Genomic DNA, 24946 nt, shown 5'->3' with positions numbered 1-24946 from the left:
TGACACGTCTCTGCCTCTGCCTCTGCCGCGACTCTGCAGTGTGTGTCTATAGGGGAGGGTGGCGAGCTAAAGGAGCGTGTTGGCGTGAGCAGTGTTGTTGATGTAGATGACAGATGAAGAAAAAATGTAAAATTTGACAAATAACCGGTAAAGTTCAGACGGTCTCGACAGTTCGTGAAATAGAAAATGAAAACGAATAGCGGGCCGCTAGCACTGCCACGGTCAGCCACAACGACTTTTGATTCGCTTCTTTTCTTAGCAAATGTTGAGTTACATATATGTTTAAAATTCGAATAATTAAATGTTTAAACACTTTAACGCACTATAAGTTCACGGCAATCACGTCGGGGTCACCAAAATGTTGGAGCCTGCCGATGGTATATCGGCACCCTTAGGCACCTTTCATATTCAAAAATATTCAAACCTTGTGGAGCAGTGCTTGGTCCCAAAAGGAAAACAACTTTAAACATTTTGTTAACAGCCCAGCCGTTCAGGCGTTCAAAGTTCAAAAGAAATACCAATGCAAATAAATAAATTCAATATATTCTCAGTCATATATAGTAATTGTTTCCTTTTTCGCCTTTAAGATGGCCTCAAGCTCTTAGAAAAGACGGTGTTCATTTTTCTTTCCACTTTTTGCCTCCATTTTATTGAGACTTTACTCTCTGTTTGTTAGTTAGCCTCGCGGAACATAAAACAAATGTTTCTTTTTCGTGCTGCTCGAAAACTACCATCGAATACCACAAAATACCATCGCCTGATTTTCTAGCATTCATTGGCTAGTTTTTTTTTTATCTGAGTAGGGCCGCTAGAAAGTAGTTTGTGCCCGACCATGGTGAAATTACTAATAACAAAATAACTAAGTAATTTCACCATGGTCCCGCACAAACTACTTTCTAGCGGCTCTACTCAGAAAGAGTAGTACTTAGAAGATGAGCCCAATTTTCTTGAGATAGAAAGTGCTAAATATTTTAACCCAGTATGACCAAAGTGCGCAAGGTACACTATTTCCTTTTTGTTTACAAAATAAAATCCGTTAAAAAATTCCAATTTTTTATGAAAGCAGGAATGTGTTATTTCAAAGGGGTTATGGAGCTTGGAGGACAACAATGTATGGAGAAAGCCCCGCTATATTGGATAAGTCTCTTCCATCGGATCTTCCATCCTTAGTTAGTCGTAGAAAAATGCTTGGTGTAATTTTTATGCACAACTTGATCAAGGGGGATGTAGACAGACCTGACTTGTTGAGCCGCGTAAACTTTACGATTCCCATTAGACCCACTAGAAACTATATTCCTTTGTTCCTTCCAATGTGTAGATCGAATTATGCCTTGCACGAACCCTTTAGAGTGTTATGCTTGGATTATAATTCCCTCTATCACATTATATCCTCGACTCACTCCCTTCCTCTTCTTAAATCTCTTATACTAGCCTACCTCTCTTGTAGTTAATTTAATTTTTGACTTTGATAATTTTGCTTGCTTAGCTATAGTTGCTCTAGTTTAGTTGTGTTTAGTTCTAATTTTCCTCGAATATTAGCCTAACATCTATCTTTCCTGCATGCTCGCGACCGGTTCGGTTAATCGCGCCGCGCGTCATGCGGCAGCGCCCCTCGGTCGGTTGGGCGGGAGGAGGGGCTGCGTTCTGCTGGGTTCCGCGCGTAACAGGCTTTGGCTTGGTGTCGCATGGGCCACTTGATGGTGCAGTCATTGCATATCAACGTCCAGTCCGTTCCGGCGTGACAGAAATTCAATAAACATGTGTTGATTGTCTTTATAAATTTATAAAATAAGTACCGAGTATAAGATTAATAAATTATAATATCCAAATAAGCAGTTTTGGCTATGCTGCACTAATATGTTTTAAATCGTCTCCATTTAATGCTCTTTTCTAGACGTCTTGCGCTTGTTTTGCTTTTTTTCTTCCTCTTGTGGCGATTCTGTCGACAAAAGATAACATTTTTCTATCTTTTGCTTCGAGATGGAAGTATTTAATCGGCTAGTTTTCTGGTATAATTTCTGATGATATGAGTACTCAACTGCAAAATTCTTGAGGCAAAATTTTCTGCGAACAAAAAGCAGGGTTCATTTCTTATCGCTTGTGTGGGAAAATCGTCCCTGATTCTGTAGCAAGAATATTTTGAGCGTCTGAGTGCTGGTCTTTCCGTACGAATATCGTCCCTGATTTTTCTAACAGACCCTTTTTTCGGATATGAGTACCATGCTTGAGCAGTGTCAGATCTCAAAAGCACACTCGGCTGCTAGAAAAATATATGGCACTTTTAACTAAGCGACGTTATGTCTGATCTGTACTAGGCTGAAGGCGAAGAGATCATTTTAGTAGGTAAATGCTTAAGGTTGACGCTTAGCTTAATTTATTCACGTATTTTATCTTAAGAAGAAAGTGAAATATTTTTCTTTACTTACTCTGATATCCTTAAGTGATAAAATATCATTGGTAAATGTGTTATTTATAACAGCTGGCTTATTTTTAACGCTGGGAAAAATAATGCCACCTTTTCGAATAGTTGATTTTGTAGGAATAGGGCTGTTGGAACTTGTCGAAGAGGAAAGTGTTCCACTTTGCATACTTATGTTGGCACTCATTGACAATATTGGCACATCACTTGTTATGACATCCCCAGTAGAAGTAGCTGTTGGTGATTGGGAAGTTGATGTGGATGTTGTGGTCGACAGAGGTAAAGAAGGCAATATTGGAGGCAATGGTGTGTTAACCTCTGTAAAATTGTCATCTATTATTGAATATCTTTCAAAAAATTTAGAAATGAGAAAATGTCCTTAAAAAAGAAAATAAATTAAATTACTTGCTTGGGTCATATTCCACCAATCGATCAATGGTCGAGTCCACTTCAAGTTCCGTGGGACCAGGACGCGTTGCCAGTATTTGCACATCATTCTCTTGTTTTTTTAAACGCTTTTCGACCATATCTAAGTTGTTGATAATTAAGTTAGTTTTTGTTTTTAGATCTTGGTGAATTTCATCAATGGCTCGTTCCTGTCGTTGTGTTTGTGTCAAAATAGCATCTGACTTTGGTAAAAGATGATCAACTGTAGATTTTGTACCGACCACAACGTCCCAAACTTCCTCCATTTTTTCAGAAACAGAAACCATAGGCCGTATTTGCTTAACTAAAGCATCAATTTTGCTTGATTTGATGGGTGGCGATGCAGTTGTCGTGATATTGAATGCATTTACCTGCTCGTGATGATTTACCACCGCATAGTGAATATCGTGTATCATTCGAATCATTCGCCCAATATTTTCGGACACAATGTTAATGTGAAATTGCAACTTTTTGTCGATACTGTCTGTTGAATCACGAAGACCACTTAGTTCTTCTGACACATGAGTCATCGCTTCTGGGTTTAAAGGCTTTGTGACATCAATTACATTCATTGCTATAGGCTTTTTCTCACTTGCCTCGGCGTTAAAATCTTCTCCTTGTAAAAAGTTATTATCTATTTGTGATTTTAGAACCTCTAGCTTGATATCAATATTAGTAACTTTTTCGTCCAACTGTACTAATTGATTCTCAAGGATATTGCTTGAAGAACTAAGAGGTTTTGTTTTTTGTTTGTCCTTATCCGAACGGGCAACTTGTATTGCAGGAACATCTTGAACAAGGTGGGCCTCTAATCTGTGAAGCTTAGATATAATCAATTCACTTTTTCCTATATTATCAGACACTCTACTATCCAAATTATCCATGTGATTCATCATAAGTTCCACTGTTTTGTCTAAATTATCAATTCTTTTTAGTTTTCCTTCAAGTGTGGTTATAATAATTTCAAATATATTCAGTAATTGTTGCTCTCTAGAAATCAAAACAGAAAGATAATAGATTATAACCTTGATTTATTTCGGTTGTTTTCTTAACACTTATTCCGCAGCAGAATCTAAGAAAAGCTGGGAGAGTATTACTGGAGAATGCTACACCTTGAAATACTGAAATGCTAATGTAAAGTTTACTATTACACTACTCGACAAAATCGAATCTCAGATTTCGTTGTAAAGACCATTGCAATGGAGAAAAAATTGAATTAGATATTGGAAATATTAAGCTTGCAAAAGACTTCAAAAACTCTTTCGTTATACCCGGTACTCGAAGAGTAAACAGAGTATATTGTGCGAAACGGAAAGAAGGAAACGTTTCCGACCCTATAAAGTATATATGTACATAGTATATTCTTAATCAGCATCAATAGCCGAGTCGACACAGCCATGTCCTTCTGTCTGTTCGCCTGAGCGCCTAGTCTCAGAGCAACAAAGTTTTGGCTCCAGATTTCTGTAATATCACACTGTTACAAGTGTAACACAAAGAGCAAAAATCTCCCACATTCACAATTTTGAAGATAAGATATCACTAAAAACACAGTTCCGTAGAGGCCATATCTATAAGATCCCCGGGGGATCTGGGGGAGAGTGGCGAGCTAAAAGGGCGTGTTGGTGTGAGAAGTTATGTAGATCCTGCAGTACCAGAAAGCATCGATGAAAAATGTCAATGGCGTATAGTAGCGTATACTAGGGGGCAAGACCCCTGCAAACTTGATTATATGAAATACTAATGAAATGATAAATTCATCTAAAAAAAAAGAACAATAAAAACAAAAAATATTAAAAAGAACATAGCTTTTAACTTAACATTTAATATTATTTGTTCTTCATTTGCTAATGATTCATATATTTACTGTGACGATGCACATTTTTGTATTATGTAAGTAGTTATAGTTGTTAGTATTAAGTATTCTGGAGTTATACTATTATGGTTTTAGGTTACAGGTCCTTTGTCATTAAAGGCTTCCAAGGTTGTTATTTACACTGATTTCAGTAAGGCATTCGATTCTGTAAACCATTCTCTTCTTGCACAAAAGCTTGGTCTTCTAGGGTTTCCGCTCAATCTTTTGAGATGGATTTCTAGCTGACTGTTTTCTAGGTCTCAAAGAGACCTCTTCAAAAACTCCTTATCTTCACCTACTATGGTTACTTCTGGAGTACCACAGGATAGCCAGCTAGGCCCCCTACTTTCCACACTCTTTATTAATGAACTGTCTTTTGTATGCGGATGATGTTAAGCTCTGCGTCCAGTATAAGGACATTTCATTTCACTCTCGCTTGCAATCAGATTACAACAAATTTCAGTCATGGTGTTGTGCATATATGTTACACTTTAAGGCCTCGAAATGCAAAGTAATGAGTTTTCATCGCTCCAGCCCCTTACTGGCTTCTTACACCCTCTGAGGTAGTTCTCTTGAGCGAGTACTTAGAGAGTTCGGGCAACCAACCAGACTTCGGAACTGACGGGGTGGGTTTAGCCACTGCAAATTATTTGCTTCATTATGTCTATAATAATGATCCAATCTGATCCCAATTCCGTTATCTGATAGATATGGTCATTCCCTACGGAATGGCGTTTTCTTTTATCTTCAAAATTGTGGCTGTAGGAGATTTTCTACCTTTGCGGGGCGGGGCAAATTTTTAAATACACTTGTGTGAGCATACAGAAATCTGGATGCTAAATTTGGTGGCTCTAAATTGTATAGTCTCTGAGATCCAGGCGCTCAACAAGATGGCTCTATCGACTCGGCTATTGATGCTGATCAAAAATATATACATATACTTTATGGGGTCGGAAACGTCGGAAACGACAGAATGAAGAAATTAATTTGCAGTAGCTAAACCCACACCGTCCCGCAGCTTTGGTTTTGTTATTTGCACATTCTCTCATCCACACTATGCTTCGTGTGGTGTTCGGCTCTGGGGGAGGGGGGCGAGGTAAAAGAGCGTGTTGGCGTGAGAAGTGATGTAAATGTAGATGAAATTGTAGAAAAAATTTCAAATTGTAGAAAAAACCACTTAGGTACAGTTGTAGCACTGAGTACCGGGTAAAAAAGTTGTCTCACACGTCCCTCCTTATTTACAATGTACTTGACAAAATTGTTTACTCGTGTGTCCCACTCTTATGTCCGACTAGATCTGCGAAGCCTCCTTGGTTCACCAAGGAGTTATCCAGTCTAAAGAACCTAAAATCAAGACTATTTAAAAAATCTCAAGAAGTTCGTTCTCCTTCTGCTCTTTTTCGTTAAGTAATAGCTCGATCTTATTTCTCTGTTCCTAATGCTTAATGCTATAGGAACTACCTATTTCGATGCAGGATGCAATTTGACAGCTTTGTTAACAGTAAGCGTAGAGCGTCCGCACATCCATCCTCGCTATCCTTTCTAAATACGTCGGCTAACAATGATCAGGCAAGTGCCGATCTGCCGAAAGCTACCCTGGTTATGTGTATCCATACAGTTAAGCAAGGTCGATCCCATCTAGTGGGCTCGCAGCCAGGGCATTAAAGGAAACGCGGCAGCGGACGCTCTAGCTAAAAAAGACAATTAAGCTGGCAAATGAAAGACTCGGGAACGTGCCGGTCGGACGGATTGCCGACTACTAGCAGGAGTCCTCAAAGCCTCACAGAGCATGCAGTCAAGCTAGGCATTACCAATCGAGACGGCTGCAGGAAATGTGATAAGCCTGTGGCCCTGCCCTCGCAGGAGCAAGAAGAAGACACCTAGGCGCCTCGGTGCCTAGCCTACCTAACCTAACCTAAGGCCGTGCTTTTGGAGCTCGATTTGTCGACGTTCATCAGCGATCTTAATCGATTCATTCCTTGTGGGAGATAAGAACGAGTTGGTGGAGTTGAAGAAGCGACTCCTTTCCGAAGCGAATCTGAAGGCAGCTCAGCAGTTATGCGTAGCGGACCACCCACCATCTCGGACCTGGGGTGGGTGGTGCATGGGCTCCCAAAACTTATACCTTGGCGGAGTGGCTATGTAACCATGCAGCTACTCTTCCTGCTGGTAACGTTGCGGGGGGCGAGTCGCCATCGTCAAGTGCCCAAGCAAAACATACGCCGTGAGGAGAAGTGCTGGCTACCTTCTCCGCAGTCAAAATGCCACCAAGATGTCCAGCCCATCAAAGCAGGTTTAGTAGCCATCGAAGACGCTGCCTAACCTCGGAAAAGAAGCGCCGAGGAGAGAAGCAGCTCTCGCAGGAGACAGCTGGGCCAGCCCCGCGTTCTCTCGACAGCCCAGTCAAGCATGACGTTGCCTCGGATATCGAGGCACCGGAAGGTGAATTCGAGTCGATCCAGGACGGGTGCTCCTCGGCGATTACGCTGACGCATGACTTCGAGTCCATGTGTCTCCAGCATGACGCGATAGTCGACGAATCTGACGCAGATATTACAGTGGTTGAGAAACCTGATGCCAAGACTAACAATCTTACAAATCCCTGTAAAGCAGCAGCAGACTCCCTAATACTCCGCTTGGACAAAAGCGGAGCGGATGTAGTCCTGTTCTATGAGCCTTGGGTGGTTGGAGAAAAGGTCTGTGGACTAGCGAAGGCATCTAAACATCTTTCCGCTTTTTATACCCGTTACTCGAAGAGTAAATAGGGTATATTGTATTTGTGCGAATAACGGTTGTATGTAACGCACAGAAGGAAACGTTTCCGACCCCATAAAGTATATATATTCTTGATCAGCATCAATGGCCGAGTCGATTGAGCCATGTCTGTCTGTCCGTCCGTCCGTCCGTCTGTCCGTCTTGTTTGTCGGCTAGTTCTCAGATACTATAAGAGCTAGAGCCACCAAATTTTGGCACCAGACTGCTGTATGCTCACACTGAAACCAGTGTATTTCAAAAATGAGCCCCGCCCCCTTCCGCCCCCGCAAAAGGGAGAAAACCTCCCAAGCCTACAATTTTGAAAATAAAAGAAACCTAAACGCCATTCCGTAGGAAAGGACCATATCTATCAGATCACCAAATTGGGATCCGATTGGATCATTATTATAGCCACAATGGAGAAATTTTCAGTGGCCAAACCCACCCCGTCCCGGAGCTTATAGCAGCACACTCTGATTCGCGTATTTTATGGCCTCTGCCCCTCACACGTCTCTGCCGCTGCCGCTGCCTCTGCCCTGACTCTGCAGTGTGTGTTTCTAGGGGAGGGTGGCGAGCTAAAGGAGCGTGTTGGCGTGAGTAGTGTTGTTGATGTAAATGACAGATGAAGAAAAAATGTAAAATTTGACAAATAACCGCTAAGTTGCAGATGTAGTACTGAGTGCCGGGTATAAAAGTTGTGACGCGTCTCACACGTCCCTTCTCGTTTTAAATTGAGGTGCTTGACGAGATCTACTCCTCTTCTCCTCCCGCTTTGCAAGTTGTCAGCCGTTGTTCCATCCCGGTGCCCTTACAAAGTTTGCTACCTTCATGGGAAATTTCGTTTAGCCTTCTTCTACTGAGAGCCGGACAAGAGCAGAACAGATGTTCCACTATCTCCTCCTCGTCCTCGACTCTACAGCTGCGACAGAATAGGGGGCACCAAGCCTATTTGTGTGTTTGCCCATTAGCACTAAGCAAACAACCCATAGAGACTCCAAACATCAAAAACCCTGGCTGCGGATCTTTTTGTCTGGACGTTGATATGCAATGACTGCACCATCAAGTGGCCCATGCGACACGAAGCCAAAGCCTGTTACGCGCGGAACCCAGCAGAACGCAGCCCTCCTCCCGCCCAACCGACCGAGGGGCGCTGCCGCATGACGCGCGGTGCGATTAACCGAACCGGTCGCGAGCATGCAGGAAAAATAGATGTTAGGCTAATATTCGAGGAAAATTAGAACTAAACACAACTAAACTAGAGCAACTATAGCTAAGCAAGCAAAATTATCAAAGTCAAAAATTAAATTAACTACGGGAGAGGTAGGCTAGTATAAGAGATTTAAGAAGAGGAAGGGAGTGAGTCGAGGATATAATGTGATAGAGAGAATTATAATCCGAGCATAACACTCTAAAGGGTTCGTGAAAGGCATAATTCGATCTACACATTGGAAGGAACAAAGGAATATAGTTTCTAGTGGGTCTAATGGGAACCGTAAAGTTTACGCGGCTCAACAAGTCTGGGCTGTCTACATCCCCCTTGATCAAGTTGTGCATAAAAATTACACCAAGCATTTTTCTACGACTAACTAAGGAAGGAAGATTTATTAAAAGAAGTCTACTACGGTAGGATGGCAGTCTCACAGTTGCATCCCAGTTGAGGCCCCGTAGGGCAAATAATAAAAAGTTTTTCTGTACTGATTCAATACGGTCCTGATGTATGTTGTACTGAGGGCACCATACACATGAGCCGTATTCTAAAATCGGACGAACAAGCGAGATATAGAGAGTCTTCGTTATATAGGGGTCATCAAATTCCTTTGATCACCTCTTTATAAACCCAAGCACACACATGGCTTTATTTACCATGGTAGAAATGTGTTCAGAAAACCGTAACTTGGGGTCTAGTTTAACACCAAGATCATCAACTAATGTAATTCTCTCAAGAGAACTACCGCAGAGGGTGTAAGGAGCCAGTAAGGGGCTAGAGCGATGAAAAGTCATTACTTTGCACTTCGAGGAATTAAGGTGTAACATATTTGCACAACACCATGACTGAAAGCTATTGAGATCAGATTGCAAGCGAGAGTGAAATTAGATGTCCTTATACTGGACACAGAGCTTAACATCATCCGCATACATAAGTATTCGAGAATTTGTTAAGACAGAAGGCAGGTCATTAATAAAGAGTGTGAAAAGTAAGGGGCCTAAATGGCTACCCTGTGGTACTCCAGAAGTAACCATGACAGGTAAAGATAAGGAGTTTTTGAAAAGGACCCTTTGAGACCTAGAACACAGGTAGCTAGAAATCTATCTCAACAGATTGGGCGGAAACCCTAGAAGGTCGAGCTTTTGTGCAAGAAGAGAGTGGTTTACAGAATCGAATGCCTTACTGAAGACAGTGTAAGAAACATCCGTCTGCAAGTTACCTTGGAAGCCTTTAATGATAAAGGAGGTGAACTCTTAAAGATTAGTGGTTGTTGATTGTCGCCGTATAAATCCGTGCTGTTATGGGAGGCCTATTTTTCTTCTTAGCCTTAAACTCTTTCACAACCAGGTGGTCTGGCCAAAATTTGGAAGAGCAAATGGTCTCGAAATGAGTTGGAGACACGCTAATCTTGAAAGAGGATATCTCCCTGGCATATGAGAAATTAAACTTCTCCACCTTTAACCCATCGGCTTTTATTTTGCTTTTTATAAAAGCAGTTACATCATTAGATTTGAGGTCGGGGTCAAGCCGAGAGACAAAAACTTGCCGCTTTGGTGGGACTCCCACCAGAGGTTTTAACACCACAGATCTGGTACCTTTGACGGCAATATCCGCTGGTCCGGGACGTTTATTGACTGGTGGGATCGAAATAGATGGGATACGATGTGGCTTTGGAGCGGACTCGACAGACACGGACGCTACAGTACTAACTGGCCGCATGTTCTCCGAGATGAAAGATTTGGTAGCCGAAACTTGATCACCAACAGCTGTCGTTGCCCTTGGATTGGCAAACGAAATTAGCTGCTGCACTATCGGAGTGGACGGAGACAGGTGATCAGCAGCGAGCGACCGAGGGACAGGCACTTGCAGATCACGAGTTTAACATTCAATAGTTTAAAACCGCTGAATTGAGACTCCATGGCTAGAAGCCGATCGTACTGCTTCTTAAAGCCCACGGTCAGCTCCTTAAAGCCCTTTCGCGTCTGCCTCATAAATGTGACCATGTCATTCTCGACAGACCGACATGCCTCGCAACTGTAATGCAGACGCTTTGAAATTGCGTCACCCACGAGGCCTGAAAACCCAATACATTTTGCGTGCACTACATTATCGCAGAGCCAGCATGGGATGTTCGGCTGGTCGTGTGTGATCTGCTTCTTGCAAGCCTTAGCGGAACACACAACCACGTATTCCATTATTTCTATTATTTATATTAAATATAGAAATACAAAAAAGAAATAAATAAATGAAATAAATAATAATTATTTTCTCAAAAACAAATAGCAGTGAAACCAGTGTGCCGACAAATGCAAATAAGCAGTGCTTAAAGCGGGATCGAAAACAGATGAGCGCAGAGAGGAGAGAAAGAAGAAACGCAGCGACAGCTAGCGCGCGCTACTGCACAGAAAGTATTGAGAGCGAGAGAGGGAGAACAGTTACTCGAGCTAGAGAGTGGAAGGCAGAAGCGCAACTACAAGAGAGAGCGGCTAATAGTGAGGGCGTACTTACAAAAAAGAAAAAGCACAAACACACAACCAACCGATGCACAAATGAACACGATTAAATTACAATTCTAAACAAATAAAAGGCATGCACTCGCGTATTAGCATATGTAAGAAAAGTGGCAAGTTATTAGGCAATTATTAGAAGAGTTATTTTGAAAAAAACCCGGTTGTTTATCCAAAATAGAAAGGAAAATACGGAGCGCAAAACAAAAACACGTCTGGTCACTACGAAAGAGAACGAACGAAAAAAATCTCTTATTATAGCCTACCTAGTTAGTTTAATTTGAGTTTTGTCTTGTTTCTGATTATGGTAGTTTAGCATGCTTAGCTATAGTTGCACTAGTTTAGTTGTGTTTAGTTCTAATTTTCCTCGAATATTACCTAACATACATCTTTCCTGCATGCTCGCGACCGGTTCGGCTAATCGGGCCGCGCGTCATGCGGCAGCGCCCCTCGGTCGGTTGGGCGGGAGAAGGGCTGCATTCTGCTGGGTTCCGCGCGTAACAGACAAATAGAATAACACTTGCACTTTTTTCTCCGCATTCGCATCAGCAAATTTAGATTTGGTCAACTGACTTCAAGTTTGATACCCAAGTATGGCACTAAAACCTAAGTGTGTCGGGATAGCAAAATTCCGACAACCGCCTCAACCTAACCATGGCACTAAAATCACCGAATGGGGTCCGATGGGTTCATTATTATAGCCAGAATAAAGAAATTCATTTGCAGTGGTGTATTCCCGCAGCTATTTTTTTTTTTTGAACATTCTCTCATCCACACTCTAGGAGGCTATAGGGGAGGGGGCGAGCTAAAAGAGCGTGTTGGCAGTGAGAATTTATGTAGATGCAGATGGCAGACGAAGAAAAAAATATAAAATTGGAAGAAAAACCGCTAAAGCGGGCCATCCACGATGGAATTTGTTCGTAAAACACGTTGTGTTCGAATCGTTGGTGGTAGTGTTCGGGTCGATTTTTACAGTTAAGAGTTGTATTCGAAGAGAATAGAAATGGTTATATCTTGGTTGTATTCGAGCGAACGTGTTCGTTAATGGATGGCAAGGTTGGAACGAACATCATTTGTAAAAATTGTCGCTTGAGTGAACACCTTCATTTAAAATGTCCAAACAATTTTTGCAAGCATTTATACATTGCCGGGCCGGACTAAGGTGTCACTCGACCCGTGCCAAGAGTCAGCCTGGCTGGGGGCCCGGTATAAACACTAGCCCAGTCGTGAACGGAGAGCTCAGGGACTTGGCAGCCCCCTGTTCTAATTATGCCTTACCCGGGTAACGCAGAGCTCTGCCGGGGTGGACCGTTCCCCTTCTCTGCAGCTCGTGGGAACTATATGGAGAAATCATTAAATATTGTAAACAAAAACAAAAACGAGAGAGGCACTCCCCAAATGCCTGCAGGGAGAAATCCCAAGCGTTAGAAGGCAGCGGCCCAAAGGCCTGGCCCGATCCGCTCAGACGCAGGAAAGACCTGCACGGTGAAGGACGCGGGTATGAATCCGGGTGGATCCCATCCCAAACCTGGGATGGGTGGAAAGCCAACACCCAAAACTGATACCATGGTAGGGCAGCTAAGCAATATTGCGGCTGATCAACCTTCCGGTGAAGCGGCGGGTGATGACTTACCATCTTCCAGTGTCCAAGCCAAGAAATACAGTTATGCCGAAAAGAGGAGTGCTGGGCACATACTCCGTCGGCAGAACGCCAGCCAGGAAGTCAGTCCAACAGCAGACTGGCTGAAAAAAGTAGAATGGGCCTCGGCGGTGTGGCCCAACTTCAGTGTGGAGCCACAGAAGGTGGCCGCACAACCGAAGAGGCAACGCTCTCAAGAGACGCCCGGACCTGCCGCGAAGCGATCCAGGGTTCTAGCTAACGTATCCTTCGCGCAGATTGCCAAGGAGAGGACGCTGATAGGCGTTCTCGATAAAGGCAGCGCGGAGGGGAAAATACCCAGAAGCCAATGGAAGTGGGTGGAAGCGGCACTGGCCGACCGCTGCTTCGAGCTTCTCGAGAAAGATCCCGGGCCACCCCCAGTCTGCAAAGACATGGGATGGTTCCAGGGAAACATAAAAGTGGTAGCCTGCGAGGATGAGCGCTGCGAAGCTATACAAAGCTGCGGTGGCGCAAATCGGTGAGGTCTACGCAGGGGCGAAGCTCGTCGCTGTGGACTGGAGCGAGGTGCCAAGTAGGCCAAGGGCCCGTATACGGGTACCGGCCACGTTCAAGGAGCCCGAGCGGATCCTAACGATGTTGCAGAGATGCAACCCCACACTGCCTACCTCAGACTGGAAGGTGGCTAAAGTGGAGGCATCAAAGGGCCCCACAAATCAGGCGGTTGTGATCCTGAACAAGGAATCGCTAGCCCCGATAGAGGCAGCCAGGGGAGAGCTTAACTTCGGGTTCAGCTCGGTGACCATGAAGGTCTACAAGTCGGATGCAGCGGCCGAGGCGCGTTCTGTCAACAACCCAGTTGAGCAGGACGTTGCCTCGGAGATCGAGGCACCCGAAGTAGACCCAGAGCCGGAGCCGGCCCTGGAGACGACCTTAATCGTCTTGTGGACAATTTCACGGAAGCTTGCAATAAGGCCTTCATGGCAGCTTGCCCCTCAACCAAACCAAGAGGGAAAAAGAAACCCCCCTGGTGGTCTAAAAATATAGATACCCTCCGGAAAGACTGCAGGACTCTCTTTAACAGAGCCAAAAGCAGCAGCAAGGACAACTCAACAACAACTCAACATGCCTACCGAAAAGGGAAATCCACGGAAACGGCACTCAATGAAGTAATCTCGGCGGTAGAGAAATCTCTTCACGTCAAAGAATACTCCTTAATCGCTTTCCTAGACATTGAGGGAGCTTTTAACAACGTCATACCGGGAGCCATCACAGAGGCCCTGACTGACCTGGGGGTGGATCGTCACTTGGTGATGCTCATAGATCAATTGCTCACATGCAGGACAGTGACATCATCAATGGGATCGTCCACTCAGTCAAGGTATGTCAACAGAGGCACCCCGCAAGGCGGTGTCCTGTCTCCCCTTCTATGGAACATAGCAGTCAATAAGATTTTGTGTGACTTGGAAGGGGAGGGCTGCAAGGCCTGCCATTATCTTCTCGGGAAAATTCCCTCAAACACTCTGCGAACTAATGACCGCGAAGCTCGCACGACTTTCAGAATGGACAAAGTCGCGTGGACTGGGAATTAATCCCTCTAAAACGGAACTTGTGTTGTTTACAACCAAATACAAAATCCCGCCCCTCAACCCCCCAATACTAAACGGATGCAGGCTCTCCTTCAGCGACAGTGCCAGTTACTTAGGGTTTGAAATTGATAAAAAGCTCAGCTGGAACCTAAGCATCAAAGACAGAGTGAAGAAGGCTACGATAGCCCTCTACACTTGCAAGAAGGTCATCGGGCTAAAATGGGGCATGAGCCCAAGAATAGTCCAATGGATCTACCTAGCAATAGTAAGACCAATACTGCTCTACGGAGTCGCAGTGTGGTGGACTGCCCTATCGAAGGGGACCATCACTAAACAACTAAGCAAGGTGCAGCGAACTGCAGCCCTAAGCATCAGTGGAGCTCTGAGCACAACGCCAACGGATGCGCTAAATGCTATACTTTGGCTGCAGAGCCTTGACCTTGCAGGTAAGGATCAGGCATAAATGGCAGCAATCCGTCTCAGAGACTCTGACCAGTGGGTGTCACATCACACCGGCCATGCGTCCATCCTAAATGGAAACAACATCGTCCCTTCAAAAACGGACTACTGCGTTCCGAGGGAGTATACAGATACCCCCTTTGAAACAATCATCCCTCACAGAAACGACTGGCTTGAGGGACCACCTGGTCCAAAGGGAGCCATTCGAATCTTTACTGATGGCTCAAAGCTGGACAACAAGGTCGGAGGAGGAATCTACTCCGAACAGCTGAACATTAGTTACTCCTTCAGGCTCCAGGATCACTGCAGTGTCTTCCAAGCGGAGGTCATAGCGATCAAGGAAGCTTTGAGCTGTCTTCAGGAACTAACCCCTGAGGCGACTCACATAAACATCTATAGTGATAGCCAAGCTGCAATCAAATCACTGAATGCGATAACAACAAGCTCGGCTACAGTGGCAAACTGTCGCAAATCTCTTCACGAGATGGCTTATCAGTTCGTCATCAGCCTAATATGGGTCCCGGGCCACCAGGACATTGAAGGCAACTGTATAGCAGATGAGCTGGCCAGAGCTGGAACAACAATCCCCCTTCTCAATGATAAGGAGGATATTCGTATGCCAATGGCCACCTGCAAGCTCAAAATAAAAGAACTTTTTAAGCAACTAACAAATGACAGATGGCAAACTGTGCCACTATGTCGCATAACTCGGCAAACATGGCCTAACATTAATAGGAAGCGCACCGATGAGCTCTGCAAACTCAGTAGGAGTAGGTGCAGCTCAGTCATACGCTCCCTTACGGGACACTGGCTAATAGGCACACATGCAAACAGGCTGGGAGCCCCATATAACGACTTCTGTCGAAGCTGTAGAGATGAGGACGAGGAGGAGACTGTGGAACACCTGCTCTGCTCCTGTCCGGCTCTCAGTAGAAGGAGACTTCAATACTTGGGCGCTCCTTTTCTAAATGACATTTCGGACATGTCTACAAAAAGTCCCAGACGGATCGCAGGCTTCATAAGGGCATCCGGATGGGATAATGGATAAAATAGGGTCTCACGGGAGAGAAGGGAGCGAAACATGCGGTATCACAATGGGCCGAAACCGGCCTAAGTGTGTCGGGTCTCTGACAACCCCGACAGCCGCCTCAACCTAACCTAACCTATACATTGCCTGCATTGCCTATTTTCTTTTTTTTCTCCAAAAATATATGTATTGCCATCAAGACAATTACTGTCTCGGTGTCCGCTGACATGTTTACTCGTTGACAACTTAAAGAAAATGATGTTTGCGAGAAATATTCGCATATTGGTGGTAAAATGAAATTCAGATTATACAAAATGTTTTCCAACAAATTCTATCGTGTATGGCCCGCTTTAGGTACAGATGTAGTACTTACTGAGTACCGGGTATAAAAGTTGTGACGCGTAATAAGCGTCTCACACGTCCCTTCTCATTTAATATATATTTCTTTTCTTAGGCTCTTAATTCTAAAATAAGTTCCATCTTTCTTGCTGCAAAAACTAAAATATTGTGCGAAGGGAAGGGATAATTTTTGCAAAAAAAAATTTTTTACCTCGCCCAACCTTTCGCTTCGACAAGCAAACAAGCACTGAACTCTAGGGAAATAACACAACGAACGCAGCCGACGACGGGTCCTCCTTCTATAATTTCTTCATGCTTATATAATTGCTTTATGGACCGTCGTTGCCGAAATCAGTTCTATGCTCATCTCTCGCCGCATAGGTTGCATTTCGAACCCGGGCCGGGCGAGAGCGAGCAATTGCCTTCAGCTAGCCGCCGGTATAAATAAACAGGTATAACGTGTAAACCTCAAACTTATTCGAATTCGATATTGGATAATAGGTGCCAAAAGAGCTTGGCACCTCTCGGTCTCTGCGCAGCTGCAGCTGCGGCTCTTGACTTTTCGTGTATTCCATTGTCCCGCTTGCGCTCCCGATTCTGTTCACCGTAGTCTTGCATATACCGTTGTTTCGTCGCATTGCACATCATTAAGCATGGACAACAACCCGAATCTAGGCGCGGTCGATTATATTCCGATGGTCGATATTAAACTGAGTCTTTACAAAAGTAAATTTCAATTTTTATATGATCCCCTGCACCGTCTAGGCGAACAATTCTCGGGCAATAGAATCGACAAATTTAGTGCCGCGGAAATCGATGTGCTCCTCGATATGCTTATTGAAATCCGCGAGGAATTTAATAGATCCCTCAATGAGCTGGAATTGCTCGAGCTTAAAGAGATTGAAGGTGAGCTGCGCGAAACCTTCGATACGCTATTCATTTCATTGAAGGCTGAGCTGCTGGCTGCTCTCGAGCCACAGTTCCAAACCATTCTGGAAATCACACCATCATCATGGCTCACAAACAGAGGCTTCCTGAGTTAAAGCTACCTAGCTTTTCTGCTGGCTACGTGGAATATGCGGACTTCGTTGCCATGTTCAACTCGGTCATCGAAGCGGACGCCGATCTCAGTGACATCGAGAAGTTTCAGCATCTTCGCTCCTCTCGGATGTGTCTTTGGATTCGGTTCGATCGTTGGAGCTTTCCAGTGCTAATTAGCTCTAGACATACTCAATAAATGTTTTAATAACAGGCGTCTTGTTTACCTGGCACACATCAAGGAGATTCTTGGGCTCAAGAAGGTAGGAAGGCTGGAAGGCTCCGAAAGTTCTCGGACGCAATCAACCTGCATACGCGTGCCCTGCAGACATTGGGAAGTGCTGAGGAGATATCAGGATCAACCAAGTGGGAGGAGACTGCGTCACCGGACAAGATACCTACAGCTGGGGAGTTCTACGATTTCCTGCAGAAACGACGCCAGAAAATGGAGAACGTGCAATACGCTATAGTGACACCCACTGGTAGCGCTCAGGTGGGTAAAAGCCATACCTTTGTTGTCTCTTATAGTTCTGCAGAGCCGTCTCGATGCCCTTTCCACCTTTCATTGGGACACGGAATATCTTCACAAACCTGTCGCCTTTCCTTCGCCACAAGGAAGTGAAGAAGCAGTCGCTCTGCTTTAAGTGCATTAAATCGGGGCATCGGACTCGTGGACAGGTGGCCAATGTAGAGTATGCGAAAGGAGGCATCATACCTTACTGCATTTCGACGCGCTTCAACCCACAGCGTGAGGCTCCCCAGCTGGTTCTACTCAAGAACGACAATTAGGAGTTATTCCGACTTTTCAGAATTCTGCACGGAGTGCGCCGTCCCATCCGTCTACTTCTCTTGCCCAAGATGTAGATGTTGTGCTTCTGGCTTTCTAGTTCCTTGTCGTGCCATCCTCGATTTTGAATCACAATGTCATCTCGTCACATCCAGGTTCGCCCAGCAGCTTCAACTTAGGAGAGCTCTATCCTCTGCTCTTGTCTCTGGGCTGGACGATACTAGCGTGTCCACAGAAGGATCCACCGTGAGCATTTGCATGCAGTCTCGCACTTCGGAGTATTCGACCACACTTATTGCTGTTATCGCCCCCACAATCACCGATTGCCAGCCGAGTCTGGCAGTTATTGCAGCCGATTGGAATATTCCCACCAACATTCAGTTTGCCGATCCTGCATTTTTCCATCCCCAGCGGGTAGATCTCCTCATCGGTTCGAGCATATTCTACGACCTTCTCTGCGTAGGGCAAATCAAGCTCAGCGATGGATTGGCTCTTCTACAGAAGACCCGGCTTGTGTGGATCGTATCGGGCGGTGGGCAGAAGGTAGCAAGCTCGGCCCTCTTGCCAACGATCAATTCTCCAGATTCGGAATCCAGGATGAATGCAAGGTTGGCTGAGACTGAGTCGAGAATTGTGTGGAGGCTTGTTATAATACAAAGGTACATGCTGTTGATCGCTTAGGAGAATCTTACACTCAGGCTTATCGGCGATTTCTTAGTTTGGAACGAAAACTAATCGCAGCCGCTGCAAGTATTTCATGCGTCATCACTGCGTCTTGAAGGAGGAAAGTACCACAACAAAGCTCCGGGTAATTTTCGATGGCTGGCCGATGATGACAGGCCCTTTTATTCAGCCTGCCGATCTCACGTTTGCAAGTTTGCAAATTCGTTCTTTGCCATGCAGCGCACATTCGCATACACACACAAATTGGTTCATTGTCTTAGGCATTCTGGGCTCACTGTCTCGGATATTCAGCACGGAACGCATCTTCTTGTACGGCACGTTTAACTGGCCAATTTGTGGACCGACATAAAGGAGATCAAACGCAATGTGATCGATGGGCAATGGGGTCTTGGTAATTCATCGCTCCCGTTTAAGGCTCAGCACCCGCTTATTTTGCCCAAGGGACATCCTGCACTTTCTGTCTCAAGAATATTTTGCGTGTCTGAGTACTGGCCTACAGAAAAAAAATACTTAAATTCAAAACGAGAAGGGACGTGTGAGACGCTTCTTACGCGTCACAATTTTTGTACCCGGCACTCAGTACTACATCTGTACCTTACCGGTTTTTTGTAAAATTTTTAATTTTTCCTCATCTGTCATATACACTAACAACACTCGTCACGCCAACACGCTCCTTTAGCTCGCCCCCCTTCCCTAGAGCCGCACACTGCAGACTCACGGCAGAGGTAGAGGCTGCGGCCGCACACTGCGCGAAGCAGAGTGTGAATGAGAGAATGTGTAAAAACAAATATAAGCTGCGGGACATGGTGGGTTTAACCGCTGCAGTGACAGAGGCAGAGGAACGGCAGGGGCAGAGGCCGCACACTGAGCGAAGCAGAGTGTGAATGAGAGGGTTTAGCCACTGAAAATTCATTTCTTTATTCTGGCTATAATAATGATCCAATCGGATAAAAATTCGGTGATCTGATAGATATGGTCATTCCCTACGGAATGGCGGGTTTAGTCTTATTTTATCTTCAAAATTGTAGCTTTGGGAGGTTTTCACCCTTTTGCGGGGGCGGAAGGGGGCGGGGCTAATTTTTGAAATACACTGGTTTCAGTGTGAGCATACAGCAGTCTGGTGCCAAAATTTGGTGGCTCTAGCTCTTATAGTCTCTGAGAACTAGCCGACAAACAAGACGGACGGACGGACGGACGGACGGACGGACGGACGGACAGACAGACATGGCTCAATCTACTCGGCTATTGATACATTGAATATATATACTTTATGGGGTCGGAAACGTTTCCTTCTGTGCGTCTAGAACAGGAACAACAGTCATAAAAACTGTAAATGAAGCAGAGGAGAAAAAACCCTATAATGAATGTAGTTGGATCGATGGAGTACTCTGCATACCCTCGATTGAAGGTCCATTGGCAGCGACCAGTGTTGTGCTGCCAATTTGTTTTCTTCTTTTGTAATTAAGAGAACAATCAGAAGGCAATCGCTTCACAATCTTATCTTCCGTCCCTTCCAAGTGTGCACACGTACAGGGTATAGAGCATAGCAGAGAGACCCGATTCAACAACAAGAACAGTCGTAAAACAGCGCGACTCGACTCCGAAACCATTTACGTCGTATTTGTTATAAAAAATAAAAATACAAAATTTTAAAAGATTAATTATGATAAAAGATATTTTAAAACATTTTAGAACTTTAAAAAAATATATTTGATATACTGATTGATTGGTTAATTTGTCTGGACGTTGATATGCAATGACTGCACCATCAAGTGGCCCATGCGACACCAAGCCAAAGCCTGTAACGCGAGCATGCAGGAAAGATAGATGTTAGGCTAATATTCGAGGAAAATTTGAGCTAAACACAACTAAACTAGAGCAACTATTGCTAAGCAAGCAAAAATTACCAAAATCAGCAAGAAGACAAAACTAAAACGAGAAGGGACGTGTGAGACGCTTCTTACGCGTCACAACTTTTATACCCGGCATTCAGTACTACATCAGTATCAACAGTACCATACCATGACTGAAAGCTATTGAGATCTGATTGCAAGCGAGAGTGAGATGAAATGTCCTTATACTAGACGCAGAACTTAACATCATCCGCATACATAAGTACTCGAGAATTTGTCAATACAGAAGGCAGGTCATTAATAAAGAGTGTGAAAAGTAAGGGGCCCAAATGGCTACCCTGTGGTACTCCAGAAGTAACCAGAAAAGGTGAAGATACGGAATTTTTGAAGAGGACTCTTTGAGACCTAGAACACAGGTAGCCAGAAATCCATCCTAAAAGATTGGGCGGAAACCCTAGAAGGTCAAGCTTTTGTGCAAGAAGAGAAATCAGTGTAAATAACATCCGTCTGCAAGTTACCTTGGAAGCCTTTAATGAAAAAGGAGGTGAACTCTAAAAGATTAGTGGTTGTTGATCGTCGCCGTATAAATCCGTGCTGAGCTGGAGATATACATTTGTGATTTGCAGATATGTTGCAAATGCGGAGTTAAAATGTTCTTGAACATTTTAGGAATAGCGGATAACTTAGATATACCCCTATCTCTTTTTGCGTCAGACTTGCTACCTTTCTTATGGAGAGGAATTATAAAAGATTTCTTCCAGATAGGGGGAAAGCAAGAAGAATGGATGGACAGAGCGAATAGTTTAAGCAAGGGTCCGCACAGAGACTCGGCACAGTACCTGAGTACACAGCCGGGAACTCCGTCAGGGCCCGGTGAACATACCGGGTAATACCATGAAGATCATGAAGCAGGGAGCTTTATCTTAACAAAGGGTAGATAATGCGGTCGACCTGGCTAAACTGTATGGATACACTTGACCTGGGTAGCTTTCCTAGGAATAAGTTGTTTGAAAAAATTGTGCAAAAAGATCGGCAAATGCCTGATCATTGTTTTGTCGACGTATTTGAAAATGATAGCGAGGATGGACGTTATACGCCTACTGTTTAAAAAGCTGTAAAACTGTTTAGGGTCCTGTGAAAAACGTGTCCTGCATCGAAGTAGTTAGTTCCTAAAGCATTGAGCATTAATATCTGTGAAGTTTGACCGAGCTTTTAAGTGACTAGAAAGAGAAGAGAACCCACTTCTTGAAATTTTTTAATTTGATTTTATTTTCTAAAGACTGGATAACTCTTTGCTGAACCAAGGAGGCTTCCCGGATCTAATCGGACACGAGAGTGGGACTCGCGAGTAAAAATTTGTGTCAAGTACATTGTAAACGAGAAGGCATGTGTGAGACACTTCTTACATCTACATAACGCTTCTACATAATTTCGTCCGCCAACACGCTCTTTTAGCTCGCCCCCCTCCTTTAGAGCCGTACATTGCGCGAAGCAGAGTGTGGATGAGAGAATGTGCAAAAAAAAACAAAACGAGAAGGGACGAGTGAGACGCTTCTTACGCGTCACAACTTTTATACCCTGCACTCAGTACTACATCTGCACCTTAGAGGTGTTTTGTCAAATTTTACATTTTTTCTTCATCTGTCATCTACATCTACAACACTTCTCTCACCAACACGCTCCATTAGCTCGCCCCTCTTCCCTAGACCCACGCACCGCAGAGTCTTGTATGAGAGAATGTGAAAAAAACAAATATAAGCTGCTGGACAGGGTGGGTTTAGCCACTGCAAATTAATTTCTTCATTGTGACCATAATAATCGTCCAATCGGATCCCAATTTGGTGATCTGATAGAAAAGGTCATTCCCTGCGGAATTTTTAGTTTTCTTTTATCTTCAAAATTGTAGGTTTGGGAGGTTTTCGCCCTTCTGCGTGGGTGGAAGGGTGCGGGGATCATTTTTGAAATACACTTGTAACAGTGTGAGCATACAGAAGTCTGGATGCAAAATTTGGTGGCTCTAGCTTTTAGACCATAAAAGGCGCTCCAGGCGCTCAACAAGACGGACGGACAGACAGACATGGCTCAATCGACTCGGCTATTGATGCTGATCAAGAATATATATACTTTATGAGGTCGGAAACGTTTCCTTCTGTGCGTTACATACATTCACTTTGTGCACAAATACAATATATGTACCCTATTTACTCTTCGAGTACCGGGTGTAAAAACCTGTGCGCTTTTTAAGCTTTTCCCACTCCGTACAGTAATCAATTAAATGTATGTCCATATGAACATACATACATATGTATGTACACATTTGAATCACATTCACTTTCAACAAAGTGAACACAGTCAACACATCTGGGTTGACCATTTCCCACACCAATGAACAGACCGGTTTTCCAGCAAGCTGCGTGAACTAAACCAAAAACTCTTTCTTCTCCCTACTTTTAAGTTTTATTAGGATTGGAAATGTTTTCTTTATTCAGAAAATATTAAATTATTGAGAAAAAATTGTAAATAATTTTGAATTAATGTGTACATACATATTGTATGTACAAATGCACTTATTCCGAAATAGGTTTCCTATCACTTTCCTTGTATTTATTAGTAAGCACATGCATGTATGTACATATGTATGTTCATTTGTGTATGTATATATGTAGGTATATATGTACATACATACAATACGTAGGCCTCATGGACGATTGTACATTTATGTACATAAGTATGTATGTGCTTGCACACATTATTAAATAGGTTTAGGTTTTGGTGTGTATGCCTGCGAGGTTTACAGTTAACCACTGTGCAAAAAACCTGTTTGTTAGCGCAATCTTTTGTTTTGACCAGCGGATTTCTTAAATATGTACATACCTTGCATACACCTACATACATACATACATATGTATGTACATACATATAATCTCTGTTCATACATACATAAATAAGTACATACGAACAACAAACGTTTAAAAATGCAAAATAACAGACCTTGTTCGCAGGTTTCCATTTCGAGTTGTATTTAATGATTTTGTGGCAAGCTTAAAACTTGTGGTGGCGCTGTTGCCACTATTGAGTTGACTGGCACTTGTACGAGGTAACCGCGGATTTGTATTCCCATTTCCTGACAAGGGGCGCGCCGCGCTACCAGCATTATTGCTCACGGCAAGTGCTCCCGGTAACATATTAAGGTGCATGATGATTCCGATGCACAGTAGCATTAATGTAAGCACCGCCCGGCTAATGAATTTACCCCTCCTTGTATAATCCAGAAAGGCTACCATGACTGCGAACCGTATCATCTCTACACTTTCATATACATATATTGCACACGATCACGACGTTTTTACCTGAAATTATTTATAAATTTGTAAGTGGAATGTTATTTATTTCAATGTACACACATTTGAACATACATATATATACATGTATATACATATACATATATGTACATATGCATGTATTACGACCCACAGAAAATGTTCAGACTGGTTCAGATTAAAAAAAATTCAACTATTTACATACATAGATTCTAAAAAGAAAATATTAAAAGAAAATTTGGTATATATCTTAATTTAATATTTGTTTTATATATACATTTGTATATATATGAATATGTAAATATATACAACACATATGTACATGTAAATAGCTTTTAAATAATATCGCAATAAATTTGATATCAATCTCTTGGGTGTTTTTTTTTCACTTTTGAATTAAATATTTAACCAAGCCCTTATCCGGCAATTTAAAATCTTTTCAAAATTAAATGGACATACAAAACCAATTTTCAGTCATAAATCCATTTTATTTACTTTAAAAAAAACGTGAATGTACATTTAGAGAAAATCTTATATCTTTAACATTCAACAATTCACAACCGATTAAAGCCTTGGGTGAAACTTTTCTGTTTCTGTTATAGATCTCAGTAGTTAAACAGCTGCCTAAGCAACCACAAAACACAGCTTTACAACATGACCAGAAACTCACCACAAAGATAGATATTGTGGAACTCGTTTACTCTATCCGAAAGTGAGAGTTGCTTTACAGTTCAATATAAGGCACATATACATATGTACATATGTAGATACTTACATTTGTACGAACATACATACATATGTAATATGCTATTGTAATACAATATTTAAATACTAGCGATCTGGTCGTGTTCTCTTTCAGTAAGTACATATGTGTTAATTTGATGATTACCCAAATCCAAATCCCAGATACAGGAGAACATCAAGCCAACTAACTTGATTGATTAGTTATTGTGCCCGGTACTCGAAGAGATAAAAGGGCATTCAGCAGAATCTCATGTATTAGAACCACTTTTTTCTTGGGGTGATTATAATTTCTAAAGAATTCTAATTCTAATTTCCCGGTACTC

General features: G+C 43.3%; 1 protein-coding gene across 5 annotated transcripts in view; it reads right to left on the bottom strand.

Annotated features, from left to right (window-relative positions):
* LOC117892558 (protein O-glucosyltransferase 2) overlaps positions 1–24475 on the bottom strand; it is a 74359-nt gene extending 49884 nt beyond the window's left edge. The window contains exons 1-4 of one of the 5 annotated variants that reach the window (XM_034798873.1): positions 24339–24470; positions 23551–23909; positions 2829–3835; positions 2427–2737 (exon numbers count right to left, since the gene is read on the bottom strand). In XM_034798873.1, the coding sequence (XP_034654764.1) occupies positions 2427–2737; positions 2829–3835; positions 23551–23861 (1629 nt within the window). In that variant the 5' untranslated portion in view covers positions 23862–23909; positions 24339–24470. Of the gene's footprint in view, positions 1–2426; positions 2767–2824; positions 3836–23550; positions 23920–24338 lie in introns of those variants that run through there. The other 4 variants (XM_034798871.1, XM_034798876.1, XM_034798872.1 and 1 more) reach the window with 4 other exon arrangements.
* Between the last annotated feature and the right edge of the window lie 471 nt (positions 24476–24946).

Source organism: Drosophila subobscura, chromosome E (genome assembly GCF_008121235.1).
Source record: "Drosophila subobscura isolate 14011-0131.10 chromosome E, UCBerk_Dsub_1.0, whole genome shotgun sequence".
Taxonomy (NCBI): domain Eukaryota; kingdom Metazoa; phylum Arthropoda; class Insecta; order Diptera; family Drosophilidae; genus Drosophila; species Drosophila subobscura.
Note: the sequence above shows the minus strand (reverse complement) of the source record. Positions and strands in the feature narration are given on the sequence as shown.